The sequence below is a fragment of the Diadema antillarum genome, unplaced genomic scaffold (genome assembly GCF_040938485.1).
Source record: "Diadema antillarum isolate AM-2024a unplaced genomic scaffold, OU_Dant_1.0 seq00001470_RagTag, whole genome shotgun sequence".
Classification (NCBI taxonomy): domain Eukaryota; kingdom Metazoa; phylum Echinodermata; class Echinoidea; order Diadematoida; family Diadematidae; genus Diadema; species Diadema antillarum.
The window spans coordinates 143,302-163,227 of record NW_027272209.1 but is presented as its reverse complement, the minus strand read 5'-3'; the positions used below and the strand labels follow the sequence as shown (position 1 = coordinate 163,227).

At 39.1% G+C, this 19,926-nt stretch overlaps 1 protein-coding gene across 1 annotated transcript in view; it reads right to left on the bottom strand.

Annotated features, from left to right (window-relative positions):
• Nucleotides 1-220: 220 nt before the first annotated feature.
• LOC139709787 (pituitary homeobox x-like) overlaps nt 221-19,926 on the bottom strand; it is a 42,784-nt gene continuing 23,078 nt past the window's right edge. Inside the window, exon 3 of the mRNA XM_071621747.1 lies at nt 221-766. Coding sequence (XP_071477848.1) covers nt 221-766 — 546 coding nt within the window. The remainder of the gene's footprint in view (nt 767-19,926) is intronic.

Genomic DNA, 19,926 nt, shown 5'->3' with positions numbered 1-19,926 from the left:
AACGGTATAAACACGAACGCTCTTACGCACTATAAGCCAACCAATAGGTGTGTCCATTAAAATTTCCGAAATCGTGAATGGAAAACGATAAACGTGTCCGTATGCATTTCCCGGCAACGTAAAAAAAAAAAAGAAAAAAAAAGACAGAAACTAGGAACATAAGAAAGATGATAATGTTACCATAAAATTAAAACCGCTGAGAAAAATTGATCTGCTGCTTCTACATCGTCCCGTTTAAGCCCGAGTATTGACAAGCTGACAGCGTCGAGCTCTGCGGTACGGGGTAGCTCACGCCAGTCATACTCTCGCAGTGTTGCTTTGCCTTCAGCCGCAACGAAGCGATGCTGTTCGAGCACGGCTCTCTGTACACGTAGGCCGGCGCACCTGGCGCAGATGCGTACGGGTAGCCGGGCGCTCCAGCGGCGGCAGCGGCAGCGTTGTTCAGAGAGTTCAGTTGCTGGCCGACACCGTTAACCGGCGTGGCCGCAGAGAAGGTCGAACTGATAGTGGTCGGTGGGTTGAAACACATCGGTTGGCTGGTCATCGACAACGGGTTGACCGTGTTCAGCGACCAGGCGAAGCTCTTCGAGCCGAGTGGGTTGGCTGTTTTGGCTGCTGCCCAGTTGTTGTAGGAGTAGCCCGAGTAAAGACCGTCATCGAACGGCTGCATCAGCCCGTTGAAGCCGGCTCCCAGTCCGTTCTTCAGCTCGTTCATCTGATTCCGCTCTCGTTTCCTCCACTTTGCGCGTCTATTCTTGAACCAAATCTGCAAAGAAACAAACAAAAAAGAAAAAAAAAAAAGGTAAACGACGTCCGAAGAGTCCATAAACTCACTGCTTCTTATCTCGCATGCACACTATAGATCGATAGTAAAGGATATTACATAGCAGCCATTAACAGGAAAGGTGTGTACTCGGCATCCATGAATGTGACTGCGAATTGTGACGTCAAACATTGCCGTTTTGTTAGCAGACGCAAGAGAGTTGGCTTGAATTGTAATGCTTGTTGCCCTACACACAGTGTTGCACCTCAACAGAAAATCAGAAGTTGACAATTCACGATTTGAATCATCATTTTCTATGTTTCTATCCCCTCCTCCTCCCCCCCCCCAAAAAAAAACAACAACAACAACCCACCACTAACAACAACGCTCAAACACACACAACGTAAAGAAAATATCACTTTCCGTATTACCTTAGATTCCATCTGTGTCTCTTTCATATTGTATGTATCGTCAGACACTGAATTTATGACCATGTGTATATATATGACAAAATGTAAATAATAAAAAGGATACAAAACGATTGAAGCGGTATTCATTATATCACAACAAATAGTGAGCTAGAGGATTTAGATGTATGGACGCCATGTGCAGTCCTGCCACCGTTTTATTGAGAGTAACTGAATTTGATTTCACGTTGATATCACTGCAGTATAGTATAGAATATGAGAAAAAAGAACGTCCACATAGATACGGTGAAAGAGAGAGAAGATACTGGTCTCTGTGACTGTCAGAGAAATACAAAATGACAGAATCTTGCATTCTACCATGCACATACATATACGCATACATTTATAATTACATACACATTGCGTTTTGTGGAATATGCTTAGTGTTCGCTATGTGAACTCGTATGTAAATCGGAAAATATATGCAAGGATTCACATTATAGTGTGTGTGGGTTTTTTTTTGTGTGTATGCTTGTGGGAAAGTAAAAGTGTGAACAGACTTTAATCATATGGATATCTGTATGGAACAAACAATGAAAATGATCATGAATCAAATGAGGCACACAATACTTCGATAAAAACATATCATGCATATGTAGATATGGAATATTCTGACACAATGTTGTTATACAACCAAGAAAAAAAACACAACAAAATGTGAAGGCGTGCTGCATTACATTAATAACATGAATGTAATAATCACGGTTCTTGTGTTAATTCGCCCTTAAGAAAAGTTTTTGTCCGTCTAGAAAAAGAAAGACATGATTATTTAATATCTTATTTATCAGGATTTGTGCTGAAGAATTAGAGCATGGTACAAGATCAATTACACACACAGAGAACATTGTGCTTTCATGAAAATTTGTATTCACTGTGTGCTGTTTATTTTCTAGTATATCTGATCAAGAACGGAGGATGATTAAACAGAGTATAGAAAAATATAGACCGCTTCATCAACCAAGAAGAAATGAAATGTGATTACCAACATCATCAAGAAGTACGATGGTAGCAAAATCCATGCACATACAAGTACCAAGCACCAGGTACAGTATAGTGCCCATGCACGATTATTTTTGCTGATTTTTTTTCTCAATCTATTCGTCTTCGTTTTCATTCGTTTTCAAATATCCTGCACAAGCTGTTCCCTCTCATTCATATTATTATAATTTCTTTTTGTAAAGTATGTTTTTTGGATGTCCTCATTACAATCTTTAAATGTGCTTTAATGGATTTGTCTCCTTTCTCTCTCTCCCTCCCCTCCCCATATATATATATATATATATATATATATATATATATATGTATATATATATATATATTATATATATATATATATATATATCATATATATATATATCATATATATATATATATATATATATATATATATATCTTTGGAATATCTTTATTTTTTTCTAAAATGATGCTTTGATGCGCATTTTAATTCCATCGAGCATCTGAGATTCAGTATCGTGTCATATTTCGTGATGCTATTTTTGCTATCACAATATTGTGTTGTAATTAAAATCGGAGCATTGCTGATAATGCATCAGTAACCATGTGTTATTACAACGTTGTTGCGATTATTGGTAAAGAATTATAATAAATAGGCTTGATGTTATCGATTTATGTCAAATGGGTTTAATGCTTCGTGATGAAAATATCCAAGAAAGGGTCAGGTGATTTTTGTTTATAAAAATCTTTGTATAGTGTTACCGATAAGTCTATTCTAAATGACACAAGAAATGTCAAACTATAGGCCTTGGGTTTAAAAGCTTCGAAAAAATAGAAATTATATAGAATTAGCGTCCCTTCAGACTCAACAAGAAACAAATCTTTGCCAACTCCCTGTTTTAATTCAATTTGGAACAAAAAAGAAAAACGAGCTGAAAGAGGAAGAGATAGATAAATGGATATATAGATAGATAAGCGGATAGATAGATAGATAGATAAGCGGATAGTTAGATAGATAGATAAGCGAATAGATAGATATCATCATATTATAGAGAGAGAAGGACAGGTGAGCTCAAATGATAACGGCTAAACTGGTGGTTTGCTGTGGTAAAGCGTTATTATTTGCAAGGGGAGAAAGAGGTGTGGAAGAAAGAGCAGTGGAAAATATGACAAGATGAATCTAAAGCTTCAAATCTGACGCATCATCAGCGAAGAGAGTAGAGAAGGAAAAGCAAATCCGACGGCAAATTTTCCATTTTCCATTTTCCTCTCACAAAGCTGACCCCGGCATTCTGACGTATACACACGAACCCGCACTCCGCGGAAAGGGATAGAGAAGAAAAAAAAAAAAAGAACGAGAAATCCACGCCGGAGATTGTGACGTTAAGTTGTATAATTTCGAAAATAGTCATAACTTCCCGCTCTGCCATGACATCGTAATGACTGAGTCAGAATGCGTACATAGCTGGCATGCGATTGACGTTGAGTGTTTACCTGCCTGGCCAAATGTTTTCTGAAACGCGATACGAATGACCCCTGTACGAGGAAAATCCCGCAGGCGCCGACAGGGTTTCGCGTATTGCGCCGGAGCGCGGGGAGGATCTTTCGCCAATAATTGCGTCTGTCCACAGCCCGCCCGCGCTCGCCCGCACTCTGTAGAGCTATCTATATCCACCGTGTATGTAGCGATCTAGTTCATGGCTAGGACACGTTGGCAAGGAGCTGCTCGTATTTTCAAACTACTGTCGCGTTTCCGCAAGAGCTATTTCCTACTTTTTGAGGGGGGAATTTACGTCTGTCAGTAGTAGTAAAGATTAATGTGATGTCATCTAATTTTAGACATGAGCCATATTATTATCAAACTGTGTCTTCAATCGCAGACTCTGAATTTTCCCCAGTATTTCCCGAGACTCAACATACGTTCCCTTGGACGGCTATATGCTACACGCAGACAACAAGAAAGACAGCTGTAAGAACTAAGACGAATACGACGGACTACAAATTTGCAGACAAGCATTAACATTTATTTATCACTTTTTATGTCTGCAAAATTTACGATCCCTTTCATCAATAATCTATGAGCTAGGTTACTCGGGTACAGACCCCAAAAATCGCTAGTTTGCAGCGAAAGTGGAATTGCGGTTGGCTTATCAAAAGAAAAATTTTCTTGATGGTGCAATATCAGTGAAACGATGTTTTGTTAACATTTTACAATGTTTCAACAACAAAAGAAAACAAACATGATGTCTTGCAAGGGTGTTTTCTTTATACTACAATGGAAAATAGGGCAAGTATGATTGTATGAATGTAGCTGTATACCCGCGCAAAGACAACGACTTCTCGCTGATTGTGAACTTAGGATATTTCATTTCTTTCAAATTTTAATTTTCCCACTGAATTCATCATAATCATGCACCAGCCTAAAATCAGTTTCATGCTGCTAGTGACTAAGATAAAGTCCTTTGTTTTTGAAAGTGGTTTAAATGAAACTTGTGATTATTATGATCTTATAATTTTGCAAGAATAATACAATTAACGATAATGATGATGATTATAGTTATGATTATGATACGCATCATCATCATCGTCATCAACATTATGATCATCACCATCATAATCATCATCACCATCATCATCATCATTATAGAAAATGACTGAAAAGAAAGAATGTGATTAATCACTATTTATTACATCCACTGCAATTGTAATTGTGATTTTTGCTCCCATGAAATGCGATAATGAACACAGATAATGACACTAAAATCAGTGCATGTGTTGAAATTCATAAATGGAATATTAGTCGCAAAATATACCTAACAAAGTTCCCGATCCATTTTTATGAATAGCTCTATATAAGAACCGGACATTTGTACTTCTTATTTCTCACTTGACGGCGCCCATGCAGAACACAAGTATCTAAACCAGATGCTGTTTGACAAGCTTTATGTATGGCATTACAATTTGAACTATCACTACAAGCCTTTTTTTTCCCTTGTCAGGGCCCCTTAACTAATAAATTTCTGAACCAATTGAAAAATCAATTGTAATAATTGTTCGGAGGTGACGCCCAGTAATTGGAACCACGTTCTGACACGTCCATTAGCTCCTTAGTCCTCCCCCTCTTCGTACCCATATCCCCCCTCGCCTCGCTGGTGCTCAACGCGAGGGAAGTCCGATCGAGGCATTAAGCCGCACTTCGCCTCGCGGCGGATGCCGCGGAAGAGTTGGCACGTCTTCCGCGCGACTTTGCTATATTTGGCTGGGAAATATGGACTGATACGTGCCGCTGGATCAAAGTCTCTTTGAAGCAAAGAGTCTGTAAAAGGCCAAAAATTCATTTGAATCCTACTCTGCAATCTGCATCCCATACCACGAGCGCGATGAAAGACATTCTCAAATGTTAGTATATTAATGATATATTTATTTTGCAATTTTATGTAATATAACGCTTCCATATTGAAGCTCTGAGAAATATCTGTTATGGTACAATTTAATCGGAATACTTGTTATTGTATTGTTGAAAAGCAGTAACTCCAATCTGCACTTGAGTGACATTTTGGTCAACTCTAAAAGAATCCGCTATGACAAAGACAAACTCATGCGTTGTAGGGAAAGTTTTGAAAACTAAGCGAAAAGAACAATTGTGTCTTATAATATGCTGGCTTCTTCTTAGCCTCAATTTCCGATTTTTGAGAGGTAATGACCTTTTTTGTGAACAGTTTTTTGTGTGTGCTGTTCTGTGGATATACATATATACAGGCAGCTGCTTTTTGAGCGTGAGAAAGATGTGATTCGACACTTCTTTCTCGCTCAGGTTGAGACCTTGGGCGAGAAAACAAAGAAGTCGAGGAAGTTTGACACAGGAAAGATAAGCTTTGAAAGTGATGACAGATACGAACGGAAGAATAAGGTGCATGGCGACTTGAGAAGAGAAATCGGCTGTGAAATTCTCTTTTGTCCAAAGTCTTCTACTTCTCCTCTCACTCTCTCTTTTTGGTTTCGTTTTTAAGACTGCTTAAAAAAAAGAAAGCGTTAACGGGGGAAAGAATCTCTTTACAGCAGAGTCATATAGTTCACAGTCAGTTTTCCTGAAGAAACAGAGATTACAAATCGGAAGCAATCATATTTTCATTTTGAAACCGTTGATGGCATTATAAGTCCTATACATTTCCTTTGATGTCGGTGAGAGGTGAGTAATACGAAAAAAAAAAAGTGAGAAGAACCAAGACCGAGTGTTGTGTTTACAAATTTTGATATGCCTATACAATCACTTTTAAACCGCAAGCAGAGATATGGAAGGAACGGAGATAGATCTACATTATTATCAATGTACGCACTGTATTGTTAATATTTGTGATTGGTATATGTGCTTGCATTGTCATTTAAGTCTACAAGCAAGGGTTCTCTTTTTTATTGTTCGATTTGTAGACATCTGAAATAATATTGTATACAAAGTTGCAAAATTACTGTCTTCTGAAAAACAATATTATATTTTGAATCAACTGCTTTATTTTCCTGATGTATAAGGGATGAATATCCCAGCCACTCAGGTCTTCTGATAATTGACTTTATATATAGTATGATATTTATTTATCTTTTTTTGTTGTTGGTAATATTCTCAAGTTTTGAGAATGTACCGCAGTTAAGACCACTATCTGATAGACAAGTATGAATATGAAGTAAGCTATGAAATCAACTGATACTTAACGAAATTTTTGATTTAGATTTCAAAGGCTGGCACTGCCATGCGACACTTATGCTTTAAATTGAAAAAAAAAACGTGAAAAGAAACACATGGTATTGCAAGGTGTAGTAGTAGTAGTAGTAGTAGTAGTAGTAGTAGAAGTTGTAGTAGTAGTAGTAGTAGTAGTAGTAGTAGTAATAATAGTAGTAGTAGTAGTAGAAGTAGTAGTAGTAGACGTAGAAGTAGTAGTAGTAGTAGTAGTAGTAGAAGCAGTAGTAGTAGTAGCAGTAGTAGTAGTAGTAGTAGCAGTAGTAGTAGCAGTAGTAGTAGCAGTAGTAGTAGTGGTAGCAGAAGAAGAAGAAGAAGAAACTAAAGTATTTGAGCAAGTTATTTTATAAGTAGATGCAGACTTTGTTCTATAAGGGTTTCGAGAGATGACCCCAGCCTCCTTCAGAGCTCTCATCACTTAAATCGCTGTTCACCATCATCCATCTTTCGAGTGGACGCTAGTGAACTTGTGGTAAACTTTGAGACTACTTCCCAGCACAGTATTTTTTTTTTCGCCTCTTTGAATTCAGCGTAAATGGAAATAGGTTTTTAGCAAGCAGTTACGAATAGCGGGTGTATTACCGTCACTAAGTCGGGTTATTGTGCGCAGGATTCACGCGCATAATACGAGGCGACCGCTTTAACGCGGTAAGTGGAGCATCAAGCTATAAATTACCAGCCTTAAATGCTTTTTATTCAAACTAAGAGTTCGTGATCCTTGCCCCGGTTTTTCACATAACTCAACCAAAGCTGGAGCGCGGGCAAATCCGTGGAGGCATTCACTTTGTCAAAACATTAATCAAATAAATCTGGGGGTCTTAAGTGAACAAAAAGGGGGAGAAGAAGAAGAGGAAGAAAAGTATATTCGTCCTTTGTCTGGTACACAACGGGTGGCGCATTAGATGGGTATACCGAACAAACATTTAGAAATAATTTTGATGCCAAAGCGATTTAATGTCTTTCCATAGCAAGCTGTCGACAAAGTTGGTGAATTTTTGTGTTTGTTAATCTAGAAGCAAATATACGAAGCAGAGGGATGAATGATGATTCTTAAACACGATGTAAACATCCTTGAAGAAGAAGAAACTCGAAAATCTTTATGTAATTGCTGTAAAAACTAGATACTTGTTAGCATACAGTTAAGGCTATTAATATGTGTCTTCATTGATTAGTAACGGGCAGTATACCTCAAAGTTAATGGAGTTGTACTCTGCCATCACCAATGCAGCAAGCGTCCGACGGTTGTGACATAACTTCAGAGTTTGAGATTACCTTAACACTAGTAAACCGTGTACAACATCAATCACCATCATATGACTATGCAAAATCAGATGCTTTTAGAAAAGTCATCAAAGATGAGCAAAAATGAATGAATAAAGTGGAATAAACTAGCAGATATTATGTGTCTATTCACAGCACAGTTATGATTAATACCAGGTCAACATCATATACCTTTATCTGTAGCATTATTGCATATAATGCACAAATAGATATAATACTTTAAGTCACAATATGAATGTGTGTGTTTGTGTGTGTGTTTTGAAACAATCCTAGAGAACGAAGAAGACGACGGTTGCACAGACTCTGTGCTAGCAGAGGGTCAAAAAATCAAATTTATCTGTCAACATGGTGCCGTAGGCACGCGCGGAGAGCGGAACCGCATCCCAGAAAGACCCGCGCGGTATTCATTACCGCGCGTTCTGCTCAATTTCGCTCGAAAAAGGTGACAACATTCGGTCGGCCCGCCCGGGCTACAAAACATACTGCTCGCCCCTTCGAGCGACGTTTCCCCTTGGCGAAGGTCAATCGCCTATTGTCTTTCCATCGTGGATTGTAAGAAAAAAAAAGGAAGAAAGAAAGAAAGAAAGAAAGAAAGAAAAATGCTCTGGAGAATAACTATGTTTCTATGGCAACCTTTAGATTGAATATTATATGTGTTGATCTATTCACATGAAGAAAAAAAGAAGTGGGAGAAAAATTATTCTCATATATTATATATACATATATATATATATATATATATATATATATGAAATATTATATTATACATAAAGTACAATTGTAGTCCACGTGTTGGTGCAATAATATCAAAAATAAAGCACAAACCAAGAACACTTGAGAAGGGGCGAATCGCTAGAAAATTTGTGTGCCGAACAAAAAAAAAAAAAAAAAAGAACCGTTGGTAATGACAGCATGAACTTGGTTTTTGTTTTATTTTTTTATGTGTATACAGAATAGATAGATATAGATAATTGGATGTAAACGAGTAAGAGAAAAAGAGTTTTTAGTTGGATAGTAAGATGGACGAGTGTTACGAACAACATCCGACAAGTAATGTTGTAACATGGATACACAGTCTAATGGTCGTACTTAATTAACAGAGAGAATGTGTGCCAAACTCTGTCGCAATGGATTGTGATGACGTCAAAACAATGAGGTAAAATCGACAAGGTAGAGGCATAATTATGTCAAAAACGCGCACGGCGCAGCGCGCGTAATATCGGCGGTAGCGATCGTTTGTTTTTTTGCTGACTCACTGTGTGTGCTTTGCCTTCGAATGTCTACGAGAAAGCTTGTCCACACCTTTGTTGCATATCTATATGTCCCCCTCCGAACTCGCAGCATCTCTCACACCTCATATCATTTGATATTCATTTCATGTTCAGCGGCGCATAATTGTAGCTGTAGGGACAGTTTCGCAATTGAGATCTGGGCACGTGACCAATGTGATTTATCATCATCGTTGTGCAGACGAAGTTCTCCCAATATCATCCGTCGATGTCCGCGTTGCGTCTGCAAACGCCAACGTTTGTTTCTTGTTAAAAGCTTGTCTCCACGTCTATTCTCTGTTGAAATGGATGTGTCTAAACCGTTACTCGAACGCCTTCTTTTCTTTCTTATTTGTCTTTTCTTTTCCAACTCTGTAAGGCCCAACGAGGCACGACAAGGGAGCACTAGATCACTCCATTGCTCGAGGTGAAACATATGGGAGGAAGGGCGGACACGCGGGCAATTTGGTGAGCACACGATTTAACACGTTCGGTGTTAGTCGTTTCCTCTGCGAATTTGCAAATGACACCAGCGAAGAGGAAGAGGGAACGAAAGAGAGGGGAGGGGTAGGGGGAGGGGCATGCAGCGAGAGGGGGAAGAGATGGAGAGAGAAGGTTGTGAAATGAGGTCAGCCTAACTAACTTCTAGAGTTTGACTATGAGAAGCAAATATGAAATCTTGAAGCAAAAGGACCTGTCGAGTGACTAAGCTGTTCTTCACCAAGCAAGCTCACAGGCTTCGCAGAGTGTTCAAGATGATTATGAACGAGGATTTTTGCTACAGTGTGGTTGCATGGCGATTATTTAAAGTAAATAAAATGAAAAAAAAAATTGTGTATCTACTTCAAATTCCAGCAAACAAAGAATTGTGGTAATGATTGAAGGTGAACTAAAAAAAAAAACCCAAACAAACAAACATTCAATCACCCATCCGGATTAATGTTTCAACCTTTCATTGTCAACGTTAAGTAATGTCTCCAAAATTTGAGAAAAGATTGTGTTCATGGAGACATACATAAAGAAGTACTGGCATATTCAAAATTAAAACCTACTAATATTTAGCTGAAAGGCCACAGGAGTAGGTCTACATTTTCAACAGATAGTTAAGGATGCATGCTAATAATCATTAAACCGCATTCACTCATGTAAATCATCCATTTTATAGACTGCTCTTAGGTCTTCTTATTTTTCATGTATACATGACAGTATATATTTCATGATTCATATTTTTTTGTGTGTGTTCTGCCCGCATTTTTCACCTTCCTCGACGAATACTGAAGAAGTGCATTGAATGTGATACCAAGAAAGATATGGTATACGTATGCCTTTCGTAATCCATATTTATTGGTTCACAATGTGCACCCTAAAACATTTTATTTTTCCCTCTACCTTGACTGATGTCAATCGTTTCCGATTGTAATTCTAGCCTTATTTACTGTATTATCACACTATTTTTGAATTGATGAATCAAAACAATCAACTTTATTTTCATTCTCGAGAGAATATGATATGTAGGCATTGAAATTGGACATATAATTGAGTAATATACAGAAAGCAACAAGGCCGTTATGTTGATGTGTACAATAAACTATACAAACACATACACTAATATATAATTCTGTGAAGAAAACAACAACAACGGACGTGCCTGTTATATGTGGGTTCCTTAAAAAAATAATTACGATAAGCTTACAGCTCCAAAGAATGCGGAAGAGAGAAAAAAAAAACAGCCTAAAATATTTTTGAAGATAGGTGTGACTTATGCAAATTCTGTGATTTAGTGTTGATTCCTATCTGATGTCTTTTAAAAAAAAAAACAATTTTGTCTTCGATCCAAATTATGTATACATATACATTTGTCTCTGTCTGTCTGTCTCTCTATACATGTCTCTCTATACACATATATATTAATATACTTATATGTTTACATATCCATATACTTATATAATCATACAGTTACATATTAGTATATCTATATATTCATATGTTTACATAATTATATATATTTCATTTAATAGTACTTAATTTCAATATCTCTCCTTGCTGCCCCCACCCATTTAACCTCTTTCTTCCTTTCACTTTAATACTCTCCCCGCGCCCCTCTCTTTTTTCTCTTTCTCTTCCGAGGTTTGTCATACGAAGAAAATGAATTTCATAAGGCATAATCACGTGAGCATGCCGAACTGCCATATACCAGGTCTGTTCCAAGACCCGAACGGTTTGATAATCATCATTACCATTCTCTCAGCAACAATCAGGAAAATATTTCTCGACCTTCTACATAATCCAAAAGAGCTACGAGAACGGGCTAAACACATGGAAAACATATTACAACCATGGATTAGGCTCGCTTGGGGGGAGGTTTCCACTCGAGTTCGCAGGAGATTAAGGTGCAACCAATTAGCTCGGGCCAACGAAGTCACGTGTCGAGAACGACATTTTTTTCGAATATGTAAAGAGGAAAAAAGAAATTCTGCAGAGAGCGCGTTCTCAAGAAATGGGAGAGCAGTCTTGTTAGACCAAAAAAAAAAAAAAAAGAAGAAAAGAAAAGAAAAAAGCTTGGAGATGACTTGGCGCGGTATCACTTTAAGTTTACCCTGAAGTGACATCTTGTGGCAGGGGGAGGGGCTCGACAAGATAAGATGACATTGTGACATGACACATAACAAATGGAAGGAGAAAGAAGGAAAATGAAGCGGAAGAACGTCAATAGGCATATTAACAACGACATGTCGGAGAGCGGCGGGGTTTAGAGGAGGTGGGATGGGGGTAGGAGGGGGGGGGGGGCACAAGCACTGATTATGTCTGGTTCTTGGTCATGGACTTGACATTGCGCCCTAAATAATGCAACGTGAAATCAGCGAAGTATGGTGGGGGGGGGGGTAGGAGAGTTAATAGACTGCCTTGTATACAAGTTACTGAGGATTTCTTATTGGTAGGCCTATATGATTTCTTGACATTCTCACGAATACCGAACAGGAACAAATGGTCGAATGACTTATGGAGAAGAAGAACATGAACGTTTTGCACACTCACTCCCTTATACTTAAAATTTGATATACATTTTACATATCTGCGTCATTCATTTAACTGTGACATATCAAGTATTACTTCCTCAACGTTTTCCCTTTTCTAGTCTTTGACACACATGACAATAGCGTTTGTTCGTCTGGCTATACTTCCCTAAGGAACCATGCCTGATAACCGTGCTCTCTTACATGCAAGGATGTTATGTGTGATTATATAAGATGATGAGTAACAAAATATGAATGACTGACTACACCCACACACAAAACACACACACACACACATGTATATTGGTGTTATATATATCCCTTCAATATTTATATATGTGTGTTTGTGTGAAATAATGAGATGTATCGCATTTCGTGTGGAGAGGGGGAGGAGGGAACCCACCAAATTTAATCGTTGCTGCCAGAAGGAGACTGAAAAACACATTCCGATAGATTTTCAAAGAATGTGGAATTGAAATTGGCTCAATTATTGCAATTCTTGTCACCTTCCAACGATATCCTTTAACCTCGTTTTCAAATCACACACTTAAAACAAAAGATCCAGCAACAACGCAATCATACAAATCAATTGAGGACAGCTCGTTAAAATGTGAACACAGTACATGTGTAAAGTAAAAAGATGTCGATCATATTATTTTGTCGAGTAGCAGACAGACAAGAGTGAAATATGTGTCGAAGGTCAGTGTGCCGGAAGTCATGACCTAAAGGTTTCATGCGAGACTTCCTCCTTAGCCCTCAGTCCGGAAGTGAAAGTAAGCTAAGAGAAAAGGAGGTGCGTTGTCTGCACACCTGTATGTTTACCCAAAAGTACATGCCCTTCAAACTGCGGGGGAGAAAAAAAGATAACATGAGACTTATTAAGTCAAATCACTATTATGGTTTTGAGGCTAGAGCAGTTTCTCTTTTATAGAAAAATACACGCGCTAGATGTGATTAAATCTAAAATTTGTAGATGGATCCGTCTTGCACGCAATGTAAGTATACGTATGTATTTATTTTTCTCTCCTAATCAATTATATTTATTATTCAATTTGGTCTGAGCAAACCGCGCCTGTAATAAATCACATTATATGAGTGGAATCGCAGAAACCGAAGTATTTCGAGTACCTTCGTCATAACATTTGCCCCTGTGAGGAGAAGGACGAGGACTTTAACGAAAACAGAGCGGGTCCGCAATGGATGAAAACTCGTCATCGTGTCGGCGCACATGAAAGGGCTTCGCGTCGGAAGACTTCACTAAAGAGTGGTGTCATCGGGTCTGTAGTCCCAGCTGATAGAAACGCATGTGGCGTTCTAGATCGGCCCAAGGGTGGCGAGGGTGGCTGATGGCGAGATGCAAGCTCGAGGAGGGAGTGGGGAGGGAGATGGAGGGGGGGGGGAGGGAGGGAGGGAACGGATCGGGGAGATTGCTGGAGAAGAAGACAGCCGCGTACCTGCAGACTGACGGAGCGGCGAGGGTGGGGCTGGCGCAGAAAGGTGTGAATGCGGGTCTTAGACGTGACGACAAACATTAATTGAACATTTTGACGAAGGGAATAAGGTTTCGAATACATCCCCGATTGGATTCTCTGGAGGGGAAGGATAATGAATAGGAGAGATAGGCGCGAGAAATTGATAAAAAAACAATCCCACAAAATTCACAGATTTTTTTCTTGACGTGGAGGATTTCTCCCCGAACTTCACATCTTAGTGGGACGATCACTATTGTTCACAGTCTCTGACATATCATAGCAACGCTATTGGTGCCCCTCTCACCTTTCCAACGTTAATTTCTTTATACGTCATAGATACCCATTCCTGAGGAGCACCCTTGTTGTGGCTTTAGTTTCTCGCCATGACCACGACATCCCTTAATATTGATATATTATTTTAGGATTCTAGAGTGGATATTACACACGCAGCGAAACTTGAAAAAGTGATCCTGTTGCAAGGACAAAATGTTTGTACACATAATCACAATGAACCTCTTTCCTTTTTTCCATCCATTTAATATCATAATATTTTTGACCTTGGTGACGTGAAAGTGATATTGGCCACCTTTAAGCTCGATGCAACACCTACACACATTAGCACTCACACTCCTAGCAAAGTTTACAATAATTTATGCACTATGGTACTAGCGGTGCGGCTCAATCTGAAACTGTTTGAAGATCATGTTGTATCAATCTAAGAAAGGAAGGAAACGGAATACTTGATACCATTTAACAGGTTATAATCAATTAAAAAAAAAGAATGTTTGGAAGATTATTTTGGAAGGGTTTTCGACGATAACACCAGATTGCGCTTACATCATTCCCGATTTCCTGATCTCTTCCACTCCCTCCACTATCATCACCATCACCACCACCAGCAACAGCATCAGCTCTTCTTCCTACGCTTTCCTCATCTAAAAAGGGGGAAAAAGTCCAGAAAGTACATTGGCTTATTTCCGATGGCCAGTCCTACTCATAGATATCATCGTGGGTCTCCGCGCGCATTTGAACGTCGCAGCAGCGCTCTTGTTGAGACGAGAGTCAAGGTTACCCAAATAAGCCCGCTCCGCCGGGTCCGGGGGGAAGGGCATGATCCTTACGTCCCACCTAGATGTCAGCACCGGTGCGCGCGCGTGTTAACAGTTGCGCTTTTGGTCTCAGCCGTGCGGAAATATCTTGAACTTCGTTTTTGCACCAACACTGACGGAGGGAGGAGAGAGGTTTGGGTGGTGATGATGGCAATAAGGAGGACGAAGAAAAAGAGGAGAGTTGTTGGGAAGATGGGTATAGGGAGTTTGGACACTTCGTTGTATTAGCAAGTCCTGCTTTCATAGGGATCTCCTAAAAATTTGCATGCATCTGACCATGAGAAGTTGTATATTGATACCAATATTACAAAGTGAAAAGTTGAAGAACATATAAAGTTATTAAGGTAACGAAATAATGATAAAGAAATTGTATACACCTAGCTTCAAAATCATTTCTACATATTTCATACATTGTTATAGTAGGCTGAGAAGTAAAAATCAGATGGGTTGATAGCTTAATCTTACATAATAATAATTATGTAATTATAGACAGATAATAGACAAATGGTGTAAGAGCTTTTCAACTCATATTAAGTATGTATGTGCATGTGTTTGTTTGATTTATTATTTGTGCACAGTGAATTGAAAATGTAGAAGTTTAATAAAACAGTATCGAATGACATGTATGTGATATTTGCGATGGAAAGGATGATACAGATGGTAACAAACAGGACAGGAGGGAATAACAGTTAACCAAATATTTACGGTTTCAAATTCAATCGGTTTATTAACTTGACACTATGGTCACAATGAAATAATATAATATTAAATGTTCTTTGATATGAACATCTATGTCCCTCTTTTTTGCGTACAACAGACTTTATTTTGGATACAAACATGAATTCTATAGAATACTGTTTCCCTTGGTACTATCCCTTCGTGAAACAAGCTTTTATTTAACAGAAATTAATGGAGCTGCGCGCAAGTCAAGTTTATAACACGAAAGGTATCTAATTACCACTTTCGCAAGTAAACAAGCAACAGTAGACGCCCGCTCGATTTTAATATATTGGAAATCGCTCATTTCCATGTGTTTTCGAGATAGTTCTTCGAATGTGTGACGCGTACTGGAGAAGGGTGAATCCCATATTTCCTTTCAACATTTCCGAAGCTTTATGCCATTTCAGCGATGTCCCAAAATACATTGTGCACATCATCCTGCTGGCAACTATGCAGTAGCTAAGCTGTCGATTGGGGCGCTTCTCCACGTCACTTGAGTGGTTTAGTTCTCGCCCTCTCTCAACATTTATTTAAAGTAGTGTGATCTTCACATTGTCCAAATACCTTGATAACAGATGGAGACAGGTTGTGAGAAAGAGGAACAGAGATCTAGGGAGATGGATAGATACAGTAGATAGATAGATAGATAGATAGATAGATAGATAGATAGATAGATAGACGAGAGAGATGATAGACGAGAGAGATGCAAAGTTAGTGAAAGAGAAAGTTAGTGAAAGAAGATAGATAGATAGATAGATAGATAGATAGATAGATAGATAGAAACTAGAGAGATAGATAGATAGATAGATAGATAAATAAATAGATATATAGGTAGGTATAGTTAGACTAAAATACAGAGATAGAGACAAAGTTAGCGAAAGAGATAGAAACTGCAGTATGGGTAGCGATTGTAAGAGAACTTAGGACAAAATATACCTTATATCTGAAAAAGAGAGAAAGAAAGAGTGAGAGATATATATGGAGAGAGGGAGAGAGCAATAGAGATGCATACGGAGAGAGATATGGAGATATGGAGAGAGGGAGAGAGGGAGAGAGCAATAGAGATGCATACGGAGAGAGATAGGGAGGGAGAGAGAGAGGGAGAGAAATTGACATAAGAGAGAGAGATGATGTGAGATGGGGAGTTCAAGGGTCAGTTGAAACCAAAACTGGAGATGTCCGTTCCGGAGATTCGCCGGGATTAGGATGTTCATCCCCCACCAAGGAGAAATAACACGAAGCCGCAACCTTCACGTGGTACTGCGGAAAAGTGTATTGTTGCCCGGGCCATCTCATCACGTTTTGACGGAAGAAATAACAATTAGGATAACGTGGAGGAGAGAAGAAGCAGATGAAGAAGAAGAAGAAGAAGAAAAGGAGGAAGGCGATGACTTTGAAGAAAGAGATAACGGAGCAGTAAAGGGGGAAAGGGTGAATAGAAGAAAAATGTGATTACCATGATGAAAAGTATCATTCGAAAGAGGATCGTAAAAAGAAAACAATCCAAACAAAAACGTCGAAGAACACACAAAAATAAAGGACAAAGAAAAGTAGGAAGAAGATTAAAAGGATGAATAGTCGATCAGCAAGGAAACTGAGGTGCTGTACGATCCAGCAGATTGTTTCCTCTCAATAACAGAATAAAAACATCAAGAAGAGTGAAGGATGTTTGATATGAAATGAAGTGCTTAAATGAAGTGAAAACACTGGGTCATAGTTAAAGGGAGGGAAGGAGGGAGACGTTTCCCTTCCCTCCCCCGCCCCCCACACACACTCACTCATTCTCTCTCAGCAAGCACCCTTAAGATGAATCGATCATTCTACGTACGTTTTATATAGGTACATGAATACGTATGAATTATCAACGTTGGAAACCTTATCAGAATGCGTGTTTGGGTTTGTAAAGTTGCTTAACACACGACTGGGATCGGCAACGTCTGTATTTCGATGTCGAAATAAGAAATACAAACAGTAGGGGAAATGCTTCACGTACATCCCTGCAAGTACGAGACAACGACGTATGCGCTCTCTGGCGGTTCACTGCTATCCTTCAACCGCGTTATGGCGACGAAGACTGATGGTGTAAGCCTCACCCTTCCTCCCTCACCCCGCGGTTCTGGCGGCACACAGTGGGCACGATTACGCGATAGCCGTGTGTGCAGTGCAGCTGGATGTTACCTACTCCCGCACGTCCCAACCTGGAGCCGAACTGGTCCGAGCCGGCCCGACGGAGAACCGAACGCACCCGAGGTCACGGTCACGCCAGGGTCAGCGCTAAGCTCTCTAAACCACGACCGATGTTTGTCTTGCGGAGTCTCTCTCTAGGGTTCACGGTTCAGACAGATTCGTGGCTTGCACTTTTCCTCACGATTCTCTTTTCGCCTTTAAATGACAGTGATAAACGAGCCCATGGCTGGTTTGCGTCAGAAAAACATATCACTCATAAAAAAAAAATCAAGGAAAAAATGATAAAAGCATATTGACATTCTACGCTAAACCGCGATTGTTGTTACAACAAATTGATTTCATTTTATTTGAACAAAATCTTGAATTGCTTTTAAAATACCTCCAACACATTGTGCCTGATCTATTTTCCGTAGAGACATTTCGAGTTTGTCATTTTTTTATTTGTCTTGTAAGTTTAGTTACGCTGATTTCTACATGGACTCGTCAAATTGTAATCATTATAGTATTTAAGAAGATCTCCACTATGAGTGTACTTCTTTTAGACTCATTTCACACATGTGTCTTGATTGCTTATTCGCAAACGTACATGGTAGGGTTGTACGTGATATTTGAATACCGTCGCGACGCGTCGATCATCTGTCAAGTAGCTTCCACTCTACCCAGCATAGTTCTATCTATAATGATTTTATTTTAGTTCATTTAAGTGAGAATTGATTTTTTTTTAATGAATTCGGGTGTCCTAGACGCTGCTTATAATTCGAGAATTGCCCAACTAGAAAGTTGTGCTTCACTCTCCCATGAGATGCAAAGAGCAATAATCCGTCTACGTCACCATCTTATTTAGATCATCTCATTTTTATCATGCCATGAAATAAAGTAAAACTATTCAAGTACTATAGAGTGTCTGTAGATTGTAACATTTGTCTTAATTTGTGTTTCCTCGTACACTAAAGTAGCTAATGTTTAAAATGGCGATGTCCTTATTACATGCATTACATTTAACACCCATTCATAGCTGTACGTGAAAAGATTTTGGATGATTCTTTGTTATCATATAACATGTATTGAGTGACTCCGACTTTATTTACCCTGCTCTTCAGTGGATCGCTCCTTTTCATCGTTATGCTGACTATTCCGTCAACCTTGCAAAGTATGCATTACTGTTCTTGATTATTCTACTTATTTACATATTATAATTATACTTTATCATAATGAATTATACAGCACTTTATGATCCACCCTGCATCGTGTACTTCTTACAAACTGATAAAACAGTATGATTCGTGTAAAATTTGCCTCGTATTTTGTTTCAGTCTTGTTGGATGGAAATGAGTGATAATTGAATTGAATCGAAATAGGAATAGTCTAAGGAAAGACTTCATTTCCATTGTTCCACATTCACATCAGCTTCATTCCTGTCACCTCCAGCAAATCCTCAAGACCTCAACGGATGTCGTCACGCCCTATTCGTTGTCAACTCACCATCACTGTAAATTCGAAGGATGGGGGGGGGGGGAGGGAATGGATCAAGCTATCCTTGATACACGCATTTCCACCTGAAATCATTAATTTGCCCCGACAACACACAGCGCGCCTATTTCCACATATCACTCGCACGTCACGGAAAGCTCACCGTCTATACCATGATGGCTATTCTACCTCCTCAATCAGCGATCCACTGAAATCAAACTTACTAGGCGGGCGAGTCGACATCCCTTTTGACATTGGGGGGTTTGTGGGTTGCCCTGACTAACAACAGCACGTTCGGCGCTTGTCTAGTTCATCTTATGTGGCTCTATGGTTTGTATATTATGATATCATAGAGACGAGGAAAAGAGAGGGAGAGAGAGAGATAGAGACATGAGACAGGGAAAGAGGTAGATAAAGAGGGAGCCATTTTAGAGGCAGTCATTGGCAGAAGTATCAAATTTGTCGTAACAGCGATGCGTCATCACCTTG